This window comes from Gymnodraco acuticeps, unplaced genomic scaffold (assembly GCF_902827175.1).
Source record: "Gymnodraco acuticeps unplaced genomic scaffold, fGymAcu1.1, whole genome shotgun sequence".
Lineage (NCBI taxonomy): Eukaryota > Metazoa > Chordata > Actinopteri > Perciformes > Bathydraconidae > Gymnodraco > Gymnodraco acuticeps.
Genome location: NW_022990501.1, coordinates 460 through 11,254, shown reverse-complemented (window position 1 = coordinate 11,254; position 10,795 = coordinate 460). Strand labels below are relative to the sequence as shown.

General features: G+C 39.4%; 2 protein-coding genes across 2 annotated transcripts; both read right to left on the bottom strand.

The window, feature by feature from the left end:
* Positions 1 to 622: 622 nt before the first annotated feature.
* LOC117552965 (poly(A) polymerase type 3-like) lies at positions 623 to 5,696 on the bottom strand. The gene is made up of 15 exons (XM_034226694.1): positions 5,689 to 5,696; positions 5,222 to 5,374; positions 4,963 to 5,029; positions 4,668 to 4,859; positions 4,542 to 4,595; positions 4,327 to 4,438; positions 4,086 to 4,175; positions 3,773 to 3,911; positions 3,599 to 3,671; positions 3,377 to 3,497; positions 3,079 to 3,139; positions 1,698 to 1,751; positions 1,413 to 1,532; positions 1,072 to 1,172; positions 623 to 987 (listed from the first exon to the last, which is right to left on the bottom strand). Exons 1-15 carry the CDS (start codon positions 5,694 to 5,696, stop codon positions 623 to 625), a joined length of 1,710 nt encoding a protein of 569 aa, XP_034082585.1.
* Positions 5,697 to 6,820: 1,124 nt separating this feature from the next.
* LOC117552878 (ribosomal protein S6 kinase alpha-4-like) lies at positions 6,821 to 10,530 on the bottom strand (the record flags this gene model as incomplete). Its single annotated transcript, XM_034226550.1, is given in 4 exon segments — positions 6,821 to 9,066; positions 9,164 to 9,327; positions 10,093 to 10,252; positions 10,339 to 10,530. Coding segments are annotated over 4 exon segments (762 nt in total), but the record flags the coding sequence as incomplete, so codon positions are not given.
* Between the last annotated feature and the right edge of the window lie 265 nt (positions 10,531 to 10,795).

Sequence of the window (10,795 nt, the reverse complement as noted above, 5' to 3'; positions counted from 1 at the left end):
TTGAATGACTTTGTATACTGCAGGGTAGCTGGTGGATTTACTCCAGGTGGAACTAAAGTCTGATTCAACACTTGATTAGATTTCACATCATTCATTTAAATCTGAAAAGTAACTAACAGTATTAAATAAATATAGTGGAGTAAAAGTACATGATTTACCTCTGAATTGTAGTGGAGTAGCATCAAATGGAAACTTGTGGCTGTTTTGCATCTAGTTCTTTGTGTGTTTACAGTACCTTTGGGTCAGTCTACTACGGTCATGTTATGTGTCTTTAGACGTGTTGTGGTCCTTTGTAGTGAAGTGTATGCTTTAAGGTGTTCTGTATCAATTTGTGATTTGTAATTCATGAAAACTGTCAGGGAATTAGTTGAATTTAATGTAATGGTGTGGTGGCAGTGAAAAGTGTTGTTGAATCACACCAAAACTACAATACAATTTCATCAAATGCACTCAAGGGAATAGAATACCTCTAGTTTTGGTTCATGTGTATTTTGCAAATACATATTTAATTGACATGTTGTACATTTATACAGCTATTTGCATATATATAAATAATACAATATATTCATCTATTTACAAAATGAAATGAATGGAGGCTGGGGGGGGGGGCTCTCCTTCTCGTTCAGGTTTCAGCGGGCCTCAGCAGATCAGTTCGGACCCTCTTGCTCGGTGACCCTGACTCAGGAGTGCGGGCTCTCTTGAGACCTCCACTCTTTGATTGGCTGAGACAGACTTCCTCGCTCGGCCCCTCGTCAGATTTAAACTTCTTGCTGGAAGTTTCTGAGTGAGGCGAACGAGACCTCTTTGTGGCCTGGTGACTCGTCGGAGATGGAGCAGCGGTGCTCACTGAGGGCTGCGGCTCTTCACTGATAACCCTCCTGCCAGGCTCCTGAGGCAGATCCCAGCTGAAGTCCTTCTGGGACATGTATCGAGCTGAGGTGCTCATCCCCTCTCTGAACGTCTGACAGCGACATGCCACACTGTGGACTGCAACAGCACAACATACAAATAAGATTCATAATTTCACAAGACAAAGCTCAATTTCTCCTGAGTTTAGAAAAAGAAAAATACCGATGTCACTGAAGCGCTGGAGAGTCAGGTCTATTGACAGGTGTTGGCCCCCCTGTTCATTGAACACAAGCCCAATCAGCCACTTTGTTCTCATTGGCGCTCTGAAACAGAAATACACACCAATGAGTTGACTTGGTAAAAAAACAGTAACAAGTTAATAGAAATGAACTGCTGCTTAAGAGAAATGATCAGCCTGTGCTAATTTTCTCTCTGAAACAGGAAGAAGTACACACCAATGAGTGGACAGAGTAAAACATTACTATTACATTATTTAATATTCCGTAAATGAATAATATGCAAGATACCAACACTAATATAACCATAAAACCACTCGTCCTTACCTGGCGTTGCCCGTGCTGCGTTCAGGGTAGGACTGGACGTTAATGTGGGCCCGGGTCACCAACACATTTCTCTCCAGATTTACCACCAGGTGTCGGATTCTAGACTCCACCAGGCCAACCCTGACAGATTGAACAAAACATCAGTTTCAGAGAGCACTACAGTTGGTGGAAATACAATGTTAAACCTGAAGCATAAAAAGCATTCTCATCGTGGACAAAAACGCTTAAATCCATTCCAATTTTACTCAAACTGGGCTACTCGTGTTCAATGCTCTGTGTACTCACCATGCAGGATGCTGCTCCTCTGTAGCTGAAGTAGCTTGCAGCAGAACGTAATGCCTTGAAACATAAGAGACAACAGTTGCAATACACGTCACAGCATTGAGCCTTTGTGCACAGGCTGACATCTTACTACATCAATCATATTCATTTGAACAATGGTCATAGTTGAAGGTATTTCTGACATTTAAAACAGGCCAAGCTACAGCATATTGAGTAACATCACTAAAATCAGGTTACTCGTCTTCATTATAAACCGTAACCATTTTTTCTAAAAGGTAAAACCTGTTGACCCTTTAGAAAGTGAGGTGGTTCTGTGTTGAATTTGTGTGAGTATTGTTAAATCTCAACAGCACAACTGCTCACTTCTTATTAAAGCCGGTAAACACATCTTTAGATATATCAAGGAAACTGCCTGTACTGACTGTCCAACTGTTGAAACGTGTGCAAACCTAGAAGGAAAGCTCCACATTCGTCCAAATAAAACAAGACGGATCAAAACACACGGCAGATTTATTTAAACTGGACAATATTACAAATGCAGTCAAATAAGGAACTCCAGGAACAACTCATTCATGTCAGACCGAACACGTTAACAGCTTCTTAAATCAGCTTTTCTCTACATTTTGAATGAATGAATATACAAACAGCACAACCTGGTCTGCACATAAAACAATCAGCATTCAACTATTAAATATGTTTAATATTTCTTATAGGTTAAACTATTATCCACACAAAGAAACACATGATCTCATTCTTAAACCTACTTCTACTAACATAATTCTGTCTAAATGTTCAGTTAATAACAGTAAACAACAAAACCACAAATACACCCTCATTAAGAAAGTGGGATTCAACAATCAAGTACAAATTGAAAGCAGTCGCACATTACAAAGAAAAAAACAGCAAATTACAAACATCCGCACGTTCATTCGAAAAAGTCATTGAAGAGTTTGTGTTTAGGTCAAAAGAGAGTCGATTAAAAACACATCCATCAGTTACAGTATGCAATATATAAAGACTCTGCCTTAAGTAGCTCACATTAATATAAACTCAAATACCAATTCACGCACTATAAAGCACAACGTGTGAAAACAAATACATCATTCAGATGAAAATAAGCAGAACAGTATTTTATGCAGTGTGAATTTTCACACTGTTCCATCTTCATTAAGAAAAAACACAACGTGACAAAACATCAGATATAAAGATCTTTTCTTTGAAAGCATAATTACACTATTAGAAAAAGCATCAAGACAGATACAAAAATGTATAAAATATCAGAGCTAAGAATGACTAATAAACTTGGTGGAGATGTCAATATTTAAGAAAGTATATATTGTGTTTGCTAATACACATGTTCATATTTGGGCAGATTATTACATACTTGTACTTCTTGAGGAAATTGGGCTTCTCAAAGAGTTGGGACCAGCGGGCGATAGTGTGGCCTGTGAGAGAGGAAGGGAAAGCTTGTTAAAAATGAATCTCCTCTTTGTTTGCATGATTTCCTGTAATGTTCCTAAAGATGTGAGTTAAACATTGCTAAATCGTGGCAACCTAATCCAAGTACAGTGCAGTGATTGAAGTTGAAATGCTTATTTCTGACCAACTGATTGTAAATCACAGGACAGCTCTGAGACTGTGTGCTCTGTGAGCATCTGATGGATGTCTGAGTGAAGACATACCGCGCTGGATCTCCTCCTTCATGATGGCCAGGGTGGAGGGAGTCACGTTGAAAGCAGTGTTCTGCATTGGGTATGCCGGTGTGATGATTGGCATAGAGTGGGAGCGGTCTGCCAGATTAACCTGGAAAATGCATCATGTTCAGCTTGCAGTTGCTTTTGAGCAAATGTGTTAGTTAACTGATATATTTTATATTTGTAGTTTAAATTCTGCCGAGGCCTTACCCTTGCATCCCACACAGGAAGGTTGAAATGACAATCCTTCAACTCCCTCAACATGATGGGGTTTGGCCACTTCCTGTCACAAAACAAGATTTATACAAAATATGGTTTAGTGGATTTTTTTTTCTTCTGTTTTATTGGAAAGAAGGCATTTACTGAAGAAATGGGACAACTCACCACATGTTGTACTCCTTGAAAAACATTGTGACCAGGGTGGAGGCTGAGGCGTTCGGGTACTCCTGGCAGATTCTGGCTACCAGAATGGCCCAGGAAACGCCGCCAAGGAAACCCAGAGAGTTTGAGTATATGTTTCTTTCTGAAGAGAAAGGATGAGAGAACAGATGAAGACCTCCACTTCACAATGTTACCTCATGATAACACTGGCATGATCTAATCTGCTCCAACCCACTGCAGATGTAGTCAATTAGGTTTATGGCTGTTTTAGTATTTTCTGATTCATTTAGTCATACAAGAAGAGATCTCGACTCACGTTTGGCCCAAAGCTTTATGGTCCTCAGAGCGAGTCTGAAGTTCTGAACATTCGGTACGAGCCTGAGGATCTCCTCTGTTACTCTGTAGCCTACAAAAAACAAACAAGAGAAAGATTAATATCAAAAGAGTTACTTTAAAAAAGGCAGACCAAAATACATCACAAAAACCTTCCTGACGGGTTCAGCTGTCAGGTACTAATGCTGCAGGATGTCCCCGCAGGTCTCTAACATGATGCTTACCGTTCAGACTCCTCACAGAGTGGAGGTCCATCCCCTGTAGCCAATCCTCTCGGAGCAGGTCCATTTCCTGTGGGACTCTGTACCTGGCCACCCTGGCAAAGACTAAGTCTATCTAGGATGTAGCAGGAGCACACAAACAAAGATGAATACACATGCTGACAAACCTTTGATTGAAGAATACTGCAGAGACAACATTTCTTCTTAGGTCAAATTACCTCAATTCCTTCAAAGGTCAGTTTAACGACAGGGACGAATGCCTCTTCAATGACCTGAAGACAACAACAGTCAGTAACTTGCAACAAGGTAAAAAAAGTAACTTAATGAATGTCTTATAGACGTACCCGTATGTCTTTGACCTCTCTCTGCCTCTTCAGTTTTCCAACGAAAGAGGAGAAGAAGTCCTTCCTCTGGAGGAAACCCGGTCCCACACAGAGGATGTCGATGTCGGCGCCTTTCGAGGCGACCCCCAGGTGATGGGAGCCGAAAGGGACGAGCTTCCCTCCAACCTTCTGCGGGACAATGTCTGGTGAATTCTACAACAACAAAGAAAATGTTACCAAACCAATAACACATTTCGAGTATAATTTTAGGAGTTACTTTTGAAAGAACAATATTTTATAAAGATAGATGTCTTACCATTTGCAGACACATCTCTGTGAGCCACTCTTTGAACAGTACATCCAGTCTCTGGACCACATTCTCTCTGCAAACAAGACACAAAGAGCATTTTCAGACTTTGTAATTCCTCTGAAGTGTCGTGGTCTCTTTCACCTGGGCATTTGCTTGTTAATGTTGTTTTAAAGGAATATATCCCCTCCCCAAGTACCCTTAAAATCATAAGCCTACCTCTCAAAGCTGTATTAATTACATCTTAATGAATAAATATGCATCTCACCTGTGTCTCAGCTCCACGTTGCTCTCAAAGCATCCGAATGACTTGAGAATCTCGATCAAGTCATTTTCTTGGGCACTTTCCTCCTCACGTGTTGGTGGGGGGGGGCCATACACCTTTTGTTTAGGTCTGGATGGAGCTGTCCTCCTTGTTCGTCTGAAAAGGCCCATATAGATGTTAGTGCACTATTAATACAACAGTCATGACAAATAAATATAAAGGGAGATAAACTATATCACGAAACATTGGTTGAGTGGAAAATAAGGTGACTCAACCCCCCCATTGTGCTAAGAAATCTGAAAGTAATGATGTCAACTGCATATATTACTGCTAGCATATAGTATATATCAATACAAGTCCAAAACATTACAAAACACAAGTTGAAGCAAATTAAACAAATAAGTTGACTTGCAAAATGTTAAAAAAATGTAAAAAACAATGAAAAAACAAGACTCAAGTAGGCTACTTACCGAGGCATTGTAGCAACAGTTGAGCTCACTAAGGTTGATATATTTATCAGGTTTTGGAAATGAGTTAAAAAGGTCTCTCTCTGCAAACAACAGCTGCTCTGCGTGTGTTTGTGTGTGTTTGTGACTGAGATGAGTTTAGGAACACTGACTGGATTCGAATCGAGCGCTCACCATATTAAGTCAAATTCTCGAACGGAATTTAAGAACCATGACACGTGAGCCCAGAAAAAACGACACGTGACTCCGAACTGTCAATGTTTTAATGCCGCGGTAACTATGTTTTCTTTATATAAAACGTATCATGTTACCAAGTTAAATGTTTAGTCCAAATATAAATCTTAATATAGTGTTTGCTATAAGTATGAATAAAAACCCATATATTTTGAAGTGATACAATAAACTTTTTCTTTTATAAAAACGTGTTTCTACAAGTAGGCTACTACATTTTGAAATGTACTTTCGAATTATTAGATATCAGCTAAGTAGGTATTAGTAACTTAAGGTAGCCTACTACGTTAATGTAGTGTAGTAAAAGTTAAATATTTACCTCTGAATTTTAGTGTAGTAGAATTACAAATGAGCATAAAATGGAAAAACTCAAGTAGGCTACATTACAATTGTACTTAGTAGGCCTACTGTAGGCCTACTTGATTAAATGTATTGGACTGGATATATTTTCGGTATTTTAATTCCTTGTTGACACTTAAGGCAGCATAGGTTGAGATACTAATACACAAACGACTGTTTTGTGGGCGAAGTAATAATTTATTGCGGTAATTATCTGTTAAGAAGCTCCACTGTAGCCAACTGTAGGAACTGAAATAACAGCAGGTAGGTGGGGTAGTTTGAGTGAAATGAAACACTGTTAAAGAGGTTGAAATTACTCCACTTACTGCTTGTTGCTATAACTGACATACTGCCACTACAAAATCCACACAACCCCTTTTCTTACCTGTCCTTCGTGCAATATGCCAAAAGTGGTGCTTATAGTCCAGACTTTCCCTCTCTCTGTTATGAAATATGTACGCTTTTTTTTTGATGATCAAACTCTGTGCACTAGGTATCAAACATCAGTCCTTTATTAATCACAAACATTAGACCAATAACATCAGTAAAAAGACAAGTCACACCATTTATTTAAAAGTTATGTTTATTTTTGCACCAACCAAAAATATTGGCGCAAAAGTACAATTCCCAGTTACAACATCAGTGACAGTGCATCTCAGTAAAATGGTAAAGCTCAAAAAAAGGAAGAGAAATAAAGAAAAATATCATTTACTACAACAGAATATAAACACCAATTAAAGCAGTGTCTCAAGTAAAAATGTCAAATACAAACAACCAGTTACCTTTAAAACAGACAAAGGCGGCAAGCAACATGAAAATAATACAGTCAATTGTAATAATGCATATCTGGTACAGAAACATAGGTACAACTAACCTCCCAGCACCATTCAATCACACATACTGTATGTACCAATGTATGTTCATTTGCACTAATTGGCAACTTGTGAATGAAATCGACACACACAAACACAGCTGGTAAACAACAATATCCAATTTAATTATCAATCCCATTACCACGGCAATAAATCAATTACATGTAATAAATATTAGCAGAAGCACCTTTAAAGCTGAAATGTGTTTTAATTGATCAACTGACTGCGTAACATGTAAAAAACAAAAGCCAACAACATCAGATAACTAATATACCATTAAAATAATTCAAATTTTAAATCATTACATACATTTGTTTTGCTCTAAATCAAGAAAGAGTATGTACAAAAGTTGTATGATGGTCTCGTCAGAACCATATTAAAGTCATAATTAATTCTCATTCTTTAACATTATTCGTGTTTCAAAGCCATAAAATGTGTAAAAAGACCCTTAAGCTGAGCGTGATTCAGGGGGAACAACTTTCCCTGCATCAAATCAAATTGTATTTGCGATGGTCTCATAGGGAAAACTGTAACACCTTTTAAAAATTCAAAAGCCCAAGGCGATGAACAAGGGATTTTGCTCCAATTTACGCGCAAACCCTTAAGCTGCAATTGTTATCATAGAAAACATTGTGGGTGACATTTCCTTAGTAAGCCAGAGCTACCAAAATAAAGATCTTACAGTTTATCATCATCACAACAGATTAGCATGCTAGAAATGTTCAGAGCGGCACAAAAATGCGAGTAATTTACAGCAAGTAATGAGGAAAAACTATTCCATGACTACTGTTGAACACTTACTGCGACCTGTTCAAGCTCTACAAATTGCTTGCAAATACTTTATTAGAGCCATCGATCAAGAGATGTGGCCCACGATTTGTTCAATGAGATCTGTGGAGACTGACTGCATCCAATAGAGACGATTTATACAACAAAGTGTCGGATAGTTTGTACAAATCATATCCTTTCCCCTCTGCGCTCAGTCCTTCCAGCAATTAGCCTTTCTTTTTTATCATTTAAATTCTTTGCAAATAGCGCAAGAGGAAACCATTTAGATATTTACAGAGCACAGTGCCTATATGTGGCACAGCACTTGGGGCCGCAGATCTCTGCCAATCATATGTGTGGCAACATTCACAATAACTAAATACAATCAGAGGATAAAGCCTGTGAATTCCTGGAAGGACTTTTCATTTGCTTTCGTGCACATTTGTGTGTACTCACAACGGCTCAATAGATATTTTCACTGTGTTGCTGTATATATGGCTTCTGCTCACTTATGGCTCCTTTTCCCTTTATCCCTATATAGTCAGGCACTGTTTCTGACCCACAGTGAAACAGGTACATTTCTCATATTTAACTTTTAGTGTGTAATATCACCCCATTATAGTAAGTGAATACTGAATACGAATAGTTTTCTCAAGGCCATACATGACTGTGCAATCTTAAAGATGCCAAACTTCCTTTCTCTTCCATCCACTCCAGAGAAAATACAGTTTGTTTCGGGAGAAAATGGCATGGTGAATGAAGTTGCTGTTAAAACATGGAATTCAATGTTGTATTGAAAACTTCACACTAACTCAAACCAGTCTTTTGGTTTGCAGAATGTTTTTTGGACACTGGAGGATATTGTGTTGCCAGTATAAGCACATACCTCTTCCCTTTCCCTGTGATCTCTCCTCTGCCAGTGAGGCTAGCTCTGCTTTGGGCTCACAGTCTGCTTTGGGCTCACCGTTTCCTTTGGGCTCACAGTTTGCTTTGGCTGTGCTTTCGATGCTGTTGCAGAGGCAGAGGAGGTGGAAGATGAGGAGGAAGAAGAGGATGAACTCCACCGGGTCTCAACGCCTGTACTTGTCATCTTCAGCTTTCTGCGTTTTGCAAGGGGAGCATTGTCAACACTTTTCAGAAAGAAGCCCTCTCTCTTGCCACGGTTGAAAGCCTGGTGAGGGAGCGAAACAAAGAAAGAAAAGTAAGATGAAGTTCAGACGATCTTTTATTTTAGGAACTTTACTAAATTGTCAACACAATGCTTTTACCTTGTAGGTGGCGTTTACATAGGTGCGGACAGTAGGTCCACTAGACTCCAGCACATCTGGAGTGCACAGAGGAGTGGTGGACATGGAGGCTCCGCCCTGCAGCCAGCTGTTCTCCTTCAGATCAGAGAGTTTGAGACGCATCTCCGGGTCCACTGTCAGCAGGCCTTTAAGGATAGAGGATGGTTTAATACACTCATGTATCGACTCCTTTAAAGCAATACAACAATATATATTATCTATTGTATAACAATAATGAATATATAAAGTTTAGACTGACATATTGTTGACTGATATACATGATAGGGAAATTCTGACCAGGGTGGAGAAATCACTATTTCTTTCGTTGGAGAAAAAATAAATACATTTTTTGTTTTAGTTAACACAACAGTAGAGTTTTTGGTCATTTTCAGGATCATATTTGTGTCTCTACTGTGACAGGTCTCCATGCTTTAATGTTCAAAAAGCTCTTTCTTTTTCTCATACTGCCTGTGCTGCATCACCTCTTTTCACCCTCTGTCTGAAACCAGAGCCCACTCTGTTCTGATTGGTTATCTTGCCAGCTCTCTTGTGGTTGGCCGATCACTTAGAGATGTCTCGCCCCTTAGCCTATCATATACAATGTGCTGGAATGCTAGCCAATAAAAGTGTTATGTAGGGATTTCCTATGTTACGCAGGTAAACAAAGGAGTCCAATAGGGCCCTTTTAATAACTATAACATTGTATTGTAGCCCTACATTTTCAAGAATGTATTGTATTTCCCTGTATAAGTGAATTAGACAAAACAATCCGATATGGAAAAAAAAATGTTGACAGCTGATGTTACAAAACCTCCATCTCATCCAACGGGCAGGCTACAACAAAGCACATTCTGTTCAAGTTATGTTATGTGGCCCTAATAAATGTGTCACCTACTCACTATATCACATACCTTTAACAAGCTCTTTGGCATCCTCCGACACGCCCTTCCAGGCCTCCCCTTCCAATGAGAAATCACCCTCCTTAATTTTTTGCATGATGTCTGCAGCATATGATGAGGTCATCCCCCGCTGCTCACTCTGAAATGGCACCTGGCCTGACAGCATGGTGTACTGCAGAAAACACACACAGCGAGTCATTAGTACTTCAGTTAACCTTACTGATGGGACAGAATCAGCAATTTTTTGGTTTAAATTACCAGGATGACCCCGAGACTCCAGAGGTCACAGGCTTTGTCGTATCCTGCACTCTCAAAAAGTTCAGGAGCAGCGTACTGCAGCGTGAAGCAGGGGGTCTGCAGGGGGGCGCTGCCTGCAGGGCACAGGCGGGCAAATCCAAAATCTATTACTTTCAGCACGGATTCCTCCCCCTCATCTGCAAACAGCACGTTCTGCAAGGGAAACAAATTAGAAGTCTATGATCATCAAAAACTGATCAATATTTTGAGTAAATCCTAGTACTACCACTATATACTGCATATTGGTATGTTCCTGAACTTACTGTTTGCCTTACTTAGTGTTCTGTTTGGTATTTTCTTGCCCAGTGCAATACATATGGTAAAAGGTGTGAGTAGAGGACAAACAGATGGGGGTTTCATTCAAACGAGGCAATGCTAAATGAATTGGTGAAAATGAGTTTAGATGCTGTAGGACAAC